The 16149-nt window shown below is 44.5% G+C and overlaps 2 protein-coding genes across 13 annotated transcripts in view; one reads left to right on the top strand and one right to left on the bottom strand.

The window, feature by feature from the left end:
• hemk1 (HemK methyltransferase family member 1) overlaps positions 1 to 16149 on the bottom strand; it is a 128676-nt gene that overhangs the window by 17700 nt on the left and 94827 nt on the right. Inside the window, exon 10 of one of the 12 annotated variants that reach the window (XM_038812271.1) lies at positions 12671 to 12699. The exons of 9 other annotated variants lie outside the window; for them this stretch is intronic. In XM_038812271.1, coding sequence (XP_038668199.1) covers positions 12693 to 12699 — 7 coding nt within the window. In that variant the 3' untranslated portion in view covers positions 12671 to 12692. Of the gene's footprint in view, positions 1 to 12670; positions 12700 to 13584; positions 13669 to 14259; positions 16132 to 16149 lie in introns of those variants that run through there. 2 more of the 12 variants (XM_038812269.1, XM_038812268.1) reach the window with 2 other exon arrangements.
• The window catches only part of LOC119973827 (uncharacterized protein C3orf18 homolog), a 216203-nt gene continuing 207322 nt past the window's right edge, over positions 7269 to 16149 (top strand). Inside the window, exon 1 of the mRNA XM_038812275.1 lies at positions 7269 to 7416. The gene's annotated coding sequence lies outside the window, so the exon portion shown is untranslated. The remainder of the gene's footprint in view (positions 7417 to 16149) is intronic.

Genomic DNA, 16149 nt, shown 5'->3' on the forward strand with positions numbered 1-16149 from the left:
ACTGCAATGAAGTTACTGCGAAAAGCCCCTAGTCACCACATTCCGGCGCCTGTTCGGGTACATTAAGGGAGAATTCAGAATGTCCAATTCACCCAACAAGCACGTATTTCGAGAGTTGTGGGAGGAAATCGGTGCACCCGGAGGAAACCCATGCAGACATGGGGAGAACGTGCAGACTCTGCACCGACAGTGGCCTGAGCGGAAATAGAACCTGGGACCCTGGTGCTGTGTAGCAACATTGCTAACCACTGTGTTACTGTGTACACTGTGCAACTCTCCAGCTGAGGTATAAAGGTTTATCATTTGCTCCTCGCTTTTGTACCTGATGTCTGTATTAATGGAGGACATAAACATTACTTGCACACTGCCAACTAATTGTGTTTTTAGCAAGCTTCATCTTTTGTCAATGGCTGCTTGCGTGACTCCCGCAGCTCTTCAGAGATTTTCAGCACCTCACAAAACCTGGTGCTGTTCCTCTGCTGTGCATGTGGCGAAACAAGAAAATTGAGTGATTTAATTGATCTCCTTGGGTTCCTGGCATGAACACAGGCTCAGTGAGAGTTTGCAGTGAAAATAAAACGTGCACGGTAGTACAATGGTTGGCACTGCTGCTTCACAGTGCCAGGTCCCAGGTTCGATTCCCGTCTTGGGTCACTGTCTGCACGTTCTCGTGTTTGCGTGGGTTTCCTCCGGGTGCTCCGGTTTCCTCCCACAAGTCCCGAAAGACGTGCTGTTAGGTAGTTTGGACATTCTGAATTCTTCCTCAGTGTACCCGAACAGGTGCCGGAGTGTGGCGACTAGGGGATTTTCACAGTAACTTCAAGTTCTAATGTAAGCCTACTTGAGACAATGATAAAGATTATTATTATCACATCATGATCATCGGTGCAAATGGTCAGCCATCGAGGCAGCTTTCAAACTCAAATGTTGCGGCAGGTCAAGAGTGTAAACTTTTAGTTTAATTTAGTAAATTAAATACAGCTGCATGATTTGGTTTTCATGTCTTGTCTAAATTTTTTATTTCCTGTGGGGTTGAGAATTCGGAAAAAGACCGAGGGCTGCCAATGGGGCCAAATCAGTAAGTTTAAATCTCAGTTATTGAGATTTAACTGATTGAACTTGAGTGCTGAATGCTTTGAGCAAAGGGAATGGAAAGAAGAAGTTATTTTATGCAGCCAGCTGTGATCTGGAATGGACTGCCAGAAAGGGTGGTGCGAGTAAATTTAATAATAACCTATGCAAGGGTATTGGCGGGGAGATGGAGGCCGACTGGATAGCTCTTTCACCGGCTTGGCATGGGCAGGGTGGGTGGAACAGCTTCCTGATTCTATACAGGTCCGGGTTGTTCCATTGCTCCCGAGTTGCAATGCTGGTAAACTATATTTGCTGCACGGATCTTCCGGACGGCAAGCAAGAGAAATAGATACGTGGCTGGATTTTCCATCCTCCCCCTGACGTGTCTTCCAATGGCTAAGGTGACTCAGGATCGACCGGCGGCGTGATCTTCTGGTCCCGCTGATGTCCACAGCGTTTTACGTGGCTCACTCATCCCGCTGCCGGAGAATCCGCCGTGGGGCGTGGAGTCGTCACCTTCAGTGGGACAGGACGACACTGCCGGCAGGAAAGGCTGGTGGCAAATCCTGCCCATAATTGCAGCCACGCCTGCTAAACGCAAGCACCCATTGGCAGAATCACAATGTCCTTCAAACCACGAGCCAGAGTAACATCAGATTACTTTGCACAAAACTTTATCCTCTACCTTACCTTTGCATGGCCGTATGCATGATTGTGAACAATATAAGCAAATTATCTCATTTCGCCATTACCAAAACAGGGTCTGTTTGTTCCGGGGCAACTTTTCTTTACAAGGTTAGACTTGTGGTATTCCTTAATTCCTAAAACATTCCCAATATCATAGACACCCACACTTTGGGCTGCTTAGGCCCCGAGCTCTGGAATTCCCTCTCTGAACCCCTCTGTCTTTTCTACCTGCCTCCCCTCCTGTACAATGCTCCACAAACCTACCCGTGACCAAGCCTTTTGATCATCTATCCAAACATCTCATGTGGCTCAATGTCAAATTTTTAAAAATCTTTTAACTTTCATTGAAACCTGCCTTTTTGACAAAGCTTTAATCCTCTGAGTTCTCCTGATCTGATTTGATGTCAAATTCCGTTTGATAGCACTCCTATAAATTGTCTTATGATACCTTCCACATTGAAGGCAATATATAAATGCAAGTTGTTGCTTTCCACTTTGATCTTTGCTACTCCCATAAAACCTGCTCTCCTTTGTTGGAAGTGAAGTGTTCTGTGGCCAGGCTCACTGCCCAACATGGTCAGTGCCATTCAACTGAAAGGTTAATAATAAAGCTTTCGAGAAATTTTGTTTGGCAAGCTGTACTGCTCGCACCAGAGGCTACTGGAACGGGATCAGCAGTGTCAGCTCCAAAAATAATATAATTGCAGCTATTTCAGGGATATATTCTCAATCCCCTGCATATTCAGCATGATAAAAATCAGCACATCCTGTACCTTAGCAAATGTTTATTTAAATAAATGTTTAACCATCATTGAGCATTCAGAAGTGGAACTTGATGTGAAACAGCAATATAGATTTTCTAATAAAAAGTGGACTATTAAAAATGACTTCTTGAAAATTAAAAAGCTAATTCTCATTTGGCGAGGATTGGTAGTGTTATTTATTTAATTGGAGTGTTAAACACTCTCTTTCTCCTTTGTCTTCCAATGTGTACTGGATATATATATATCTCAATAAATATATATACATATATCAAGAAAATAAAAATTATTTTTATTGTATGACAATTTTGAATGACACCGTACTCATGTCACTGAGCAGATTCTGCCCTGGTGCCAGGAGAGCTTGGGGAATGGGGGGGGGGGGGGGGGGGGGGGGGGGGGGGGGGGGGGGGGGGGGGGCAGTGACAGGTAGTGCGGAAAACAATAAAGTGAAGGATGGTGAGACTTGGCATTATATTCCCCCGTTCTGAAATCACACATGGATTGCAATGATCGTATGAGCTGCTGACTATTCTTGCGCTATCGCTTTCTAGCTGGTCCCTTTAATGGGAGATTCCGACTTCTGATGGCAGCCGAGGGCAGCGGTCGCACACAGGTGGCTCCCGCTTGGAGACTTGGGTTTTTTGGCCCTCTTTACCCAGTAAACTAGCGTGGGGCTGGGAAGAAAGCTGAAATAATTGAAGCAGGTTGGTTTCTCCTCTGGCGTGGGATGTCTGCGGGATATAACGTGACACAAAAATCGAATAAACCCCCTGCTCCAGATTCAGAGGGCCCTGGTGACGGAGTGAAAGAGAACATGGCGACCTCACTGTGTTGTCGACGCCCTCCCAGTTACTAATGGAATACATCAATGAAGAATTCCAGAAGCTAGACAGGCGATGAGGGAAGACCTGTCAAGGCAATTGAAGTTGCAGCAGGTCCCCTTTATGTGGCGATGGGAAGGGTAAAATGGTGATTGGAGTCGCAGGGCATGAGGTGGAGAAGGCGGCCTTGGACCAGAGCGACAGGATTGTCCCTTTAGAGGCAGAAGTATCAATGTTGCTGCAGGTGTTAATCTCTCTGATCCCAAAGAAGGACAAAGGTGGAGTATGGGTCTTACAGGCCTATCTAGTTAGTGAATACCGATGCAAAGTTATTAGCCATGGTTCTGGCAAAGCGTCTGGAGGGTTGTCTGACAGAGTTGATCTCTGAGGACCAGACTGGGTCTGTCAAGGACTGACAGTTGTCAAAGAACAAAGAAAAGAACAAGTTGTCGGCCGATATCAGGCAACGTTTGAATGTGGTCATCTCCCCATCTAAGGGAAAGTATCTGAAATAATCATCTCCAAGGATGCAGAGAAGGCTTTTGATTGGGTGGAATGGGAGAGGAAGCCGTGTATCATCCTCATCATGTATGTCCTGGATGTCAGACAGAGTCATGCCATCCGCGCCGGGCGCGCTTTTTTCATCCACGCTTGATCGCTTTTGTTACCTCCTCTCCTTCAATTGGTCTCATCAGCTCCCCCTTATCAGCACTGCCTTTGTAGGTGGCGAATTTGCTCAGATTCACCTTATTATTGGGCTTCAAGAGCTTGTCCCGAAAGCACCGTTCGAGCTCCTCAATGGGTAGAGGACATGTGGATGTGACTGGGGCGCCCATGATCTGTCTTGCCAGCTGGCACCTATTGGTCTTGTTTGAGGTTCTTGGAAGATTTGGGTTTGGGCAAACATTTATCTACTTGGTGAGACTGTTATAGTGTGTTCCCACGGTGCGTGTCTGCACTATCGCAGTGAGCTCAGGGAATTTCCAGCTGTACAGGGGCAAAAGGCGGGGATTGCCATTGTCCCCGTTGTTGGTGCTGGCAATTGAAGCTTTGGCCATCACGCCGTGGTCGCGAATGGATGGAGCGGTATTGAGAGAGGGGGCAAGGAGCATAGTGTGTCCCTTTATGGGAACGATGTGTTTTTGTATATTTCTGACCCTCTACCTAGTGTGGGAAAGATAATGGAGCTGTTGTGGAAGTTTGGATCCTTCTCAGGGTACAAATTGAATGTGAGCAAGAGAGAAGTTTTCCTGGAAAACTCCCTGTGAAGGAGGGCAGATTTGGGAACGCTTCTGGCTCAAACTGGCCAAGACGAAGTTTAGATCCCTCAGGATTCAGGTGGCTCATGACTGAGCCCTGTTGCATAAATTGAATTGGCCAATCTGGTAGAGGGGGTCAAAGCGGACTTGACGAGGTGAGATGCCCTCCTGCTTTCCTTGGCGGGCAGAATGCAGACGATTAAAATGAACATTCTGCCGAGATTCTTATTTGTGTTCCAGTCTCTCCCGATCTATCTCCTCAAATATTTTTTCGTTAATCTCTGCCTTTGTGTGGACGGGTAAGACTCCCAGGAGTCTTCGTGCAGAGGGCACGGAGCTCAGGAGGGCTGGCGATGCCAAATCTAATGTTCCATTACTGGGCGGCGAACATTGGGAAGGCGCGACGGTGGTTTGAGGAGCCAGAATGCAGGATGGAGGAGGCCTCCTGCGTAGGGTCGTGCCTATGGGTGCTGGTTACTGCCCTTCTCCTGTTCTCTCTAGCCAGATTCACAACGAGCCCGGTAGTGGTGGCAAGTAAGAATCTGGAACCAATTTAGGCAGCATTTTAGATTGCGAGGGGGGGATGTCATTATTGTCGCCAATTTGGAGTGAGATTTTGTATAGGGTGAAGTCGACCCCCCTTGCACTAAGCTGAGACTGATGCAGTTTAAAGTAGTCCATTGGGCACATCTGACTAGAACGCGCATGAGTGGGTTCTACCCCGGCGTAGACGACAGGTGTGAAATGTGTCGAAGGGGCCGGCCAACCACTCACACATGCTTTGGTCCTGCCCAAAATTGGTTGAGTTCCGGGTTTCGTTCTTTGAGACCACATTGGACATTGTTGGAGTTAGGCTGGAGTCGTGTCCACTGGTGGCAATTTCTGGGGTGTCGGACTTGCCGGTGCTTCTTGAAGAGGCCGATGTCCTGGCCTTCGCCTCTTTGATAGTCCGGCGACAAGCCCAGTTTGGAGGTCAGCGGTGCCACCTAGGGTCTCGGCATCGTTAGGGGACTCGGCTGAATTGCTAAGATTGGAAAAGGTGAAGTATGCCATCAGAGGGTCGGAATAAGAATTCTACTCCAGCTGGAAGCCATTCATCGCCCCCACAGCAGCTTTGGGGGGGGGGGGGGGGGGGGGTGGAAACTAGGGGGTCTCGGGGTTATATACTGTTAGTTTGTTAAAACAAAAATGTTATGCTGTTTGTATTGTATTTGAGTGTTTTTTATGTGTTTGTGAGGTTTATTGCAAAGTTTGCAATAAAGATATATATTTTTAAAAAAGGGTGGAATCAAATTCTGGGACTGCGTATCAAATCTCCAAGCTGATCTTTTACTGTTTGACCGGCCCAAACCTAAATTCAAAGCGCCATAATCCTGCTTTACTCAAAGAGTAGATGACTGCAAAGAATCTGCCTCATCCTTCTCCTGATGTCACAATTTCCTCAAGTTAGCCAAGGCAGAAAAAACTATCCTGATCCTTATTGCTGGTTGTAATGGCTGCAAACTGTGGACCAACAACGGAAATTCAAGAGAAAATCTGAAGTCACATTGCAGAGTTAGGTATGAAACATAGTTCCATGCAAAGGAGAGAGAAAAACAGAAAAAGTGAGAAATGCTTAGTAGATGTGGAGGAAGACAAGACGCTTGGCTTTTTTTCGGAAGTTTATTTCTGATTTATGTGCAGCTAAATTACTTTGTCTATTTTTTTTGTAATTGCAAGGAGATATTTCATCCTATAAAAAGGGCTAGGGATTGGGAAATATCTGAAGTGCAATGCGCTTAGTGAAATATTTAACCAGCCAAAAATACCGCCGCTGCTCAACAGAGGAGAAGGCACTATCTGACCTGATTCTGGACAGTGCAACAGAGCAAATAGGATAACATGAATACAGGAGGTGATTTAGCAAAAACGGTGACCACACAATGATTAGGGTCAATGCTAAAATAGTAAAGGTCAAGGGTGGCTTATCAAAGAGATCAAATTATAGAGAGATTTTTAAAAAAAGGACCTTTAATCAGGGAAAGCGAAAGGGGGAAATAATTTGTAAATAAGATTGTGGCTAAACACAAAATAGCCAAGATTGGGGGTTGGGAGCTTGTGGATAGAGAATGGGTGGGAAGGTGAATAGCTATGGGCCGGCGCAGGGTAGCCGGAGTATGGTGTCCCTGCTCTTTAAGTCTCCACAGGAAGAGAAATAAATAAAATGCTTGTTTTTTAGTGGTGGCTGCAGAAATCCCACCAAAATTTCATATCCTCTGCTGTTAGACATGAGCAGTGAAACTACGCATTATGTTCCCAATTATCCAGCGGAACCTATTTTTACCCCTCAGTGTTTTAGTGAAGTCTCCTTTCTCCATGTTGGTTAAGCTCTGGTCCATTTCTAGCTTCTTGTTTCAGGATTCATAGTTCTCCTGTTTATTTTGTTGACAAAAAGAAAACTATGGTGAAAAAAAATTGAACGCAGCCTTTTACTCTGTTCTTTTAGTCCACTGTTGTGTCCAGCGCCACCCAATGGAAGGATCAACTAATGGCCATTAACCTCCACTGTTAACACAACTTCAGCTAACAGCCTCAATCCCTTGTCGTCATGGTAATGTTTTTTAAAAAATAGATTACATAAATCCTCTTAAAAATCATGAACAGATTAACCATTGCCGTGGAGCGATAGAATTAGTTGCTGTAATGTAAACGGGGAATAACAAACTGGTGGACTGTTTTCCCTAGAATCGTGCAGCATTGGAGGAGGCAATTTGCTGAAATATAAAGAAATGCTGGAACCAGTTTTCACACAGCAAGTTCCCACAAAAAGTGGTAAGAGATGTACCGTATTAGCTGTTGGCTCTTGAATAAATATAATCCTTCCTTCTCCATTTGCAAATGCTGAAGAGGGTGTTGAAGTATTAACAAAAACAGCCTCATAAAACCGAGACAGATTTAGCAGTGAGTGGATTTGGATTTGTTTATTGTCACGTGTACCGAGGTACAGCGAAAAGTATTTTTCTGCGTGCAGGTCAAACAGATCATTTAGTACATGAAAAGAAAATACAGAATAGGGTGATAGAAATGGACTATTCTAGTCAGATATGAGAGGTTTAAATGAGAACTCATTCAGTGCAACTATAGCTGGGAATCCGCTAAGGGTTAATCCAGATAACATTCTCTAAATTCTTTCTCAGGTTTTACATTTTGCAAACAGCTAGAGACTGAAGGTCAATGACGGCAACTAGCAAAAACCCTATTGTATGTTACTGCTTTCCCAGCTTGGACAGTTCCGTTTCCATGGTAATACACAGTCTAAGGTCATAATGCCCTGAAGGCTGTGTTTTTTCTAATTAATATTGAGATGCAGGTGTCGATTAATAGGAAAATTGGCAAGCGATGGAATGGAAAATTCACACCAACTTCAGATGTCTGGTAACAATGGGGAAGAATCTGTTTTTGAGTCTGTTCATGCTCATTTCATGTTCATTCTCAGACTTTTGTATCTCCTGCCTGATGGAAGAAGTTGAAAGAGTGAGTAAGCCAGGTGGGAAGGGTCTTTGATTATGTTGTCTGCTTTCCCAAGTCAGCTTGAGGTGTAGATAGAGTCAATGGATGGGAGGCAGGTTTGTGTGATGGACTGGGCTGTGTTCACGACTCTCTGAAGTTTCTTGTGGTTTTGGGCCGAACAGTTGCCATACCAGGCTGTGATGCAGCCAGATAGGATGCTTTCTATGGTGCATCTGTAAAAGTTGTTAAGAGTCTTAACTTAATGGTAGCAGACTCTGACCTTTCAGTCAAAAGATTATGGGTTCATAACCAGCTTCAGATTCACAGAATTGATGCAGCGCAGGTCATTTCAGTCCATCGTGTCTGCACTTGCTCTCCAAATAAGCAATTCACACCTAGTGCCGTTTCCCCGCCTTCTCCCCATAGCCCTGCACATTCTTCTTTTTCAGCTAACAGGAAAATTCCCTCTTGAATGATTCGATTGAACCTGCCTCCACCACACACTGGCAGTGCATTCCAGAACCACCCACAGCATGAAAAGATTTTTTCTCATTTCATTTTTGCTTCTTTTGCCAATTACTTTAAATCTGTGCCAACTCTCTCGTCCTTGATCCTTTCATAAGTGGGAACAGGTTCTGCCCATCCACTCTGTCTCGACCCATCATGATTTTGAATAACTCTATCAGACAATAAAGTTATTATTAAAAAAAAATCTCCTCTCAGCCTTCTCTCCTCCAAGGGAAATCATGTTCAACAAATCTGTTGGAGTAATTTTGAGGATGTACCTAGCAGAATAGATCAGGGGAAACCACTGGAGATATATTTAGATTTTTAGAAAGCTTTTGATAAGGTCCCACAGAAGAGGTTAGTAAACAAAATTAGAGCACATAGGATTGGGGGTAATGTGCTGGCATAGATCGAGAATTGGTTAACAAAGAGAAAACATGGAGAGTTGGAATAAATGGGTCATTTTCAGGTTGGCACAGGTCAGAGCTTGGTACCAGCAATTCACAATCTAGATCAATGATCAGGATGTGGGGATTAAATGCAATATTTCCAAGTTTACAGATGACACAATTCTAGGTGGATGTGAGGAAGATGCAAAGATGCTTCAAGGGCACTTGGAATGACAAAACAAGTGGGCAAAAAAATTGGTGGAATACATTGTGAGAGATGTGAGGTTATCCACTTTGGTAGAAAAAACAGAAGTACAGAGTATTTCTTAAATGGTGAGAAGCTGGGCAGTGTTGAACTTCAAAGGTACTTGGGTGTCCTTGTTCGTGAGTCAAAGAAATCTAACATGCAGGTGCCCAAGTAACTAACAGAGAAACAAAGAAAACAGGAGGAGTAGGCCATTCGGCCCTTTGGGCCTGGTCCGCCATTCAATATGATCATGGTTGATCATCTCAACGCTAAACCCCTGCGTTCTCCCCATACCCTTGATGCCTTTAGAGTTTAGAAAAGTATCTATTTCCCATTTAAATACAATGTAGAGTTGCCGCCGTTTGACTGGGGTAGGCACAGTAAGAAGTCTTACAACACCAGGTTAAAGAGCAACAGGTTTGTTTCAAATCACTAGCTTTCGGAGCACTGCTCCTTCCTCAGGTGAAGGAAAGGTGGGTTCCAGAAACATATATATAGACAAAGTCAAAGATGCCATACAATACTTTGAATGCGAGTCTTTGCAGGTAATTAAGTCTTTCCAGGACCAGGCGGAGCAACTGGAGAGAGGGATAATCCCAGGTTAAAGAGGTGTGAATTGTCTCAAGCTAGGACAGTTGGTAGGATTTCGCAAGCCCAGGCCAGGCCGCACTCATATGTGGGTCACTTGGCTGTAAGTTTCTGGTCGGCGATTCTGCGTTGTCGTGCGTCCTGAAGGCCGCCTTGGAGAGTATTTACACGTAGATCAGAGGCTGAATGCCCTTGATTGCTAAAGTGTTCCCCGACTGGAAGGGAACATTCCTGCCTGGCGATTGTCGCGCGATGTCCGTTCATCCGTTCTCTCAGCGTCTGCATGGTCTCGCCAATGTACTACGTTTTGGGACATCCTTTCTTGCAGCGTATGAGGTAGAAAACGTTGGCCGAGTCGCTCGAGTATGTACCACGTACCTGGTGGGTGTTGTTTTCACTTGTAATGGTGGTAGCCATGTCGATGATCTGGCACGTCTTGCAGAGATTGCCATGGCAGGGTTGGATGGTGTCGTGATCGCTGTTCTGAAGGCTGGGTAGTTTGCTGCAAACAATGGTTTGCCATGGCAATCTCTGCAAGATGTGCCAGATCATCGACATGGGTACCACCATTACACGTGTGAACACCACCCACCAGGAAAGGATGTCCCGAAGCATGGAACATTGGCGAGACCATGCAGACGCTGCTTTGAAAGCTAGTGACTTGAAACAAACCTGTTGGACTTTAACCTGGTGTTGTAAGACTTCTTACTGTACCCACCCCAGTCCAACCCCACCCCAGTAGTTTGCTGCAAACAATGGTATGTTTGAGGTTGCGCCATTGTTTGAAGGCAAGTAGTGGGGGTGTGGGGATGACCGTGGCAAGATATTCGTCCTCATCGAGACGTGTTGAAGGCTGCGAAGAAGATGTAGTTTCTCCGCTCCGGGGAAGTACTGGACGACAAAGGGTACTCTGTCGGTTGTGTTCCATGTTTGTCCTCTGAGGAGGTCGGTGCTGTTTTTTGCTGTGGCGTGTTGGAACTGTCAATCAATGAGCAGAGCGCCATATCACGTTTGTACGAGGGCATCTTTCAGCGTCTGTAGATGTCTGTTACGCTCCTCCTAGTCTGAGCAGATTCTGTGTTAAGGTGGGCTTGTCCATAGGGGATGGCTTCTTTAATGTGTTTAGGGTGGAAGCTGGAGAAGTGGAGCATCGTGAGGTTATCCGTGGGCTTGCAGTAAAGCAAAGTGCTAAGGTAACCGTCCTTGATGGAGATGAGTGTGTCCAGGAACGCAACCGATTCTGGAGAGCCATCCATGGTGAGTTTGATGGTGGGATGCAACTGATCGTGTAGTCGTTTCAGTGATTCTTCACCGTGGGTTCAAAGGTAAAAATTTCATCGATGTATCTGGTGTATAACGTCGGTTGAAGGTCCTGTGTGGTGAGGCAGGTTATCTCAGGACTGAGAGGATGAAGAATTTCTTCACTCAGAGGGTGTGAATCTTTGGAATTCTCTACTTCAGCGGGGCATGAGAGCTCAATCATTGAGTCTGTTCAGGACTGAGGTTCATAGATTTCTACACATTAAAAGCATTGAGAAGGCAGCACGGTGGCGCAGTGGGTTAGCCCTGCTGCCTCATGGTGCCGTGGCCCCGGGCTCGATCCCAGGTTTGGGTCACTGTGTGTGTAGAATTTGCACATTCTTCCCGTGTTTGCATGGGTTTCTACCCCCACAACCCAAAAGATGTGCAGGGTAGGTGGATTTGCCAGGCTAAATTGCCCCTTAAGTGGAAAAAATGAATTGGGTACTCTAAATTTAAAAACAAAATTAAAAGCATCGAGGGATATTGGGCTAGTGCAGGAAAATGGTGTTGCAGTAGAAGATCAGCCATAATCTCCAGCCATGATCTCACTGAATGGTGGAGCAGGCTCGAAGGAATGAATTTCTTCTGTTCTAATTTAATTTATTCTTTCATGGGATGTGGTGTCGCTGGCGTGCCTGTGTACTGAGTGGCTTGTTAGACCGTTTCACAGGGCAGCTAAGGGCCAACCACGTCGATGTGGGTCTGAAAACACATGTAGGCCAGACCAGGTCAGGATAGCAGATTTCCTTCCCTAAAGAATATTAGTGAACCAGATGGACTTTTATAACCATCAACAATGGTTCCATTATCATTGAGTAGCTTTTGTATTCCAGATTATTACTTGAATTTAAGATCCACCAGCTGGGTGCGGTACGTTTCAGCGCCAGGACATTTCAGCGCCAGAAAAAAAAAATTCTCCAATGTTGTCATATAGTTATGACAGAATTTTGTTTGGCACTAAGCAATTTACAAATCTGTAAGTTCATAAAATGAAATAAAACTCAAGTGTTAACAAAATGTTTTTATTGTAAAAGATCCACTTATAAAGATCCAAAAACAGTACATTAAAACAATTTACAAATCTGTAAGTTCATAAAATCAATCATTAAAAAGAAAGTTCATTGGACATTCATTAGAAAAAACGCATTTAGTTTGTTAAATTGTGCCCTACTGAACGAAGGTAGTCAATTTCATTCTTGCTGCCATATTCGGAAACAATTTTCAATATCCTCTCATCAGCTTTTCTATATTTAAGTAATTTTAATTGAGGTTCATTGCCAGCTAAAAGTTTCTCGAAGTGCTCGTCTCTTCCCTTTTGAACATGCTTAAGGACATCAATGAACTTCCAGATAGTTGGGTGTGACATTAACAGTTCACTTTTCAATCTCCTGTTGGCTGCCTCAGCATAGTTATTTGTTCTGTCATCCCCATCTAATGTTCTTTGATACATATTCCACATCTCGGTAGGAAATAAAGGACTTCGTCTGCCTGCTCCTCGGCGATTAGGACGGCCGATATAATTGTCTTCGAAATAGTTTAAAACCGGAATTAACTCCTCCGGTAAATTACCTGCTAAAGAATCCACGTGACTGTCAAGGTCGTCAACTGGCACAAAACATAGGGCAGTTATCATTTTCGAATGTAATGCAAAATCGGGATTGCTCTTATATAAACGCATGAGACCAAAACCACTTATCTGCCTAAGTATATTTTGAGACAGATGAAAAAGGCAGCCTCTTACTTCTATATTGGGGAAGGAGTCTTTCATGGCGGTAAAAGCAGCGCGTTCAAAATCACAATTGATAATGGCAGGACCTGCGTTTGTAATCATCTCTTTTACCATCGCAAACAACATCATATAGGTTGCATACTGTTTGTTTTGTAAAAGCGCGTACAATACAGGGTGAACTCCGTTATTTTTCCTAACCATGATGATATAAACTTGATAAAATAGGTGTGGTGCTACCGCAAATGTTCCGTCAGCATACCAAGTCGTGGAAGTTGCCATGTGTTCTAACCAACTCTCTCTCCCAAATATAATAATCCGTTCGTTGTTCGTACCACTATCCTTTAAACAGAAATTTTCCTCGGTTTCTGGGGTGGGTTTATACATCATGTATTCATGAGGTAACTGAAGCTCTTGAATCGATCTTGGATTATCGGGGACCTGATTAACTTCGTCTCGTTTTCTACGAATAATTTTTCGCATTGCCTGCCTGTTTGGTAACTGTGCCATACCTGCCACGGACATTTTTTCAATGCACTTGTTGATAATCGTACTTGGAGGCTCACAAGTCTTTTCAGCCCGGTCTCTCGCATCAGTTATGACCTTTTCCACTTCGATAGCAACTGCAGATGGGGGATGAGTATGTTCGTTGATCTTTTCGATCACCTCTCTTTCTAACGTGTGAATGCGGGCCTTGCACCTACCATCCTCATGGCATCGCCAAAACTTAACTTGCTTTTGTTTCTTGCTTTCTTTGTCGAAACGATATATAAAACCTTCATGACAGAACTTCTCTCTGCCTCGCTTGCTTTTCACTGATTCAGCCATGGGTTTAAAGATATGGAACTTAGCAAATTTGCCAAAAGAAATTTACCAAATAACTACGTAAGTATAAAAACTTGTTAACAAAACTCTAACATTATCTAAACAGTAATCATAATAAAACTCCAACAAAATCTAAAGACAGTTAGAACAATGAAACGACCAAATAACTAAGTGTAAAAGCTGGTATACCTGTGTCATACCTGTGACCATACTCAAGAATGATTTCTGAATGAATGAGCGCTGAAACGTCCTGGCGCTGAAATATTTGGCGCTGAAACGGCAGCGCTGAAACGTCGGCGCTGAACTGCCCCATTCCCCCACCAGCTACCTGTGATTTGAACCCTACTCCTCAGGTTAGTTTGGCCTATGGATTACTAGTCCAGTGACATTATCACGAACGCACTGTGTCCCCCTAATGCTAAGGGTTTCAGGACACAAATCTAAAGCCAACTTTAAAAAAAAAATTTAGAATACCCAATTAATTTTCTCCAATTAAGGGGCAATTTAATGTGGCCAATTTACCTACCCTGCACATCTTTGGGTTGTGGGGGTGAAACCCACGCAAACACGGGGAGAATGTGCAAACTCCACACAGACAGTGACCCAGAGCCGGGATCGAACCTGGGACCTGGGCGCCGTGAGGCAGCAGGGCTAACCCACTGCACCACCGTGCTGCCCATCTAAAGCCAACTTGACTGCATTGCAGTACAACCACTGGTTCTTCCTTATCTATTCTGCTCGTAACATCCTCAAAGCAACAGGTGGACTTCCCTTTCAGAAAGCCATTTTGACTATGCTCAATCAGATAATTATTTTCTAATTGTCCAGTTATCACATCTTTTATAATAATTTTGAGTATTTTACATACTACTTATGTCGGACTAACAGGTCTGTAGCTCCCCATTTTCTTTCCCCCCTTTCTTAAACAGTGGGGGTTACCTTTGCGAACTTTCAATCTGCAGGAACTATTCCAGAACCTATATGATTTTGAAAGGTGGTCACCAATGCACCCACTATCTCTGTAGCCACCTCTTTTCACAAACTGGAAAAATAAAAGGTTAATCCTCAAAAGTATTTTCTCCCCACAATTGAGATGCTTCATGTAATAACATGATCACCCTCTAGTGCGTGTGACTGTCCACCTAAGAAACTCAGTGCTACTGGTCATGGGTTCTGTGGGTCCTTGCGTGGCTCATACGCCCGATTCTAGAGCCGCATCTTCGACCGCACACCTGGCAGATGTTTTCAGGAGGTGGGATTGATCCTTGGTCTCTAGATCACTTTCTCAGGCTCCTTTTCCTGGCTACCTCTTGCCGTCAGGTGTCCTCAAAGAATTGTGTTCCTTCAATCAGGAAGTTTCTCCAAGTAGGTCTCTTCTGAGCAAGGATCTCCGAGGCGTTGATGTCTATGTTGCATTTCTTGAGGTAAACATTCAGTGTTTTTGAAGCGCTTCCTCCTCTTGTTCGGGAGCCTTCCTTGAGCTGGTCGAAGATGATTTACTTTGGCAGTCGGGACTCTGCCATCCTAAGCACATGGCTGGCCCAGCGGAGTTGGTATTGGATGACGATGGCTTGATACTGGTGCTCTTAGCACACTGATGTTAGTACGCCTGTCCTCCCAGCTGATGCGGAGAATCCTTCTCAGACAGCGTTGATGGTACTTCCCCAGCACCTTGAGGTGGCGTCTGTACGTTGTCCAAGTTTCCTAGCTGTATAAAAGAGTTGTCAGGACTGCCTTGTACATAGGATCTTGGTGTCAGCACTGATGTTGCGGCCATCAAAGACTTGGGTCCTCAGCGAAGGATGTGTTTGCAGATTGAAGATGTTGGATCTCCGCATCAATGTCAGCCTTAGATGAGAGGTGGGCCCTGATGTAGTAAGGGGATAAGGGAAAAAAACTGTTCCAAAAAGGGCAGTGGAATGAAAAATATCTCTGCGATATTTCTGGCACTGTAGCTTCACAAATGAATAATGAGAACAGGGTGAATTAGTTTCTAGAAAGGCCTTGCACGTTCTACACATGTACATCAATTCTATTTACTTTGGACTCAGCAATGCTAACAGGAACGTGCTGTACAGACCCAACTTATCTGGACTGTTATCCACATTTCCCAGTAAAAGGATAAAAAACATCTGCTTAGTAACAGCCCTCTGGCACTGATGAAATGAAAAAAAAAAAGCTTGATGCACTCTATCTAATCTCTGAGCCCATCGATAGCCAAAACCATAAATCAACCCATTCATGTAATTTAGTGTTCCAGTGAAGTCTGTAATCTTAATATTAAAGAAATCCTTCCAGAATCTCTGCAATCTTGAAAAAATAACCTAGTCCTACTCCTGTCACTGTTGGGGAAAGGTGGAACATAAACCAGCGTCTTCACTGTGGGGAGGAACGATCAGGCGGAAAGACAGCTTATAGGTAAAAAGGAAAAGCTGCAAAGGCTGGAAGCTGACCTAAAAATGGAAAGAAAG

Source organism: Scyliorhinus canicula, chromosome 11 (assembly GCF_902713615.1).
Source record: "Scyliorhinus canicula chromosome 11, sScyCan1.1, whole genome shotgun sequence".
NCBI lineage: Eukaryota > Metazoa > Chordata > Chondrichthyes > Carcharhiniformes > Scyliorhinidae > Scyliorhinus > Scyliorhinus canicula.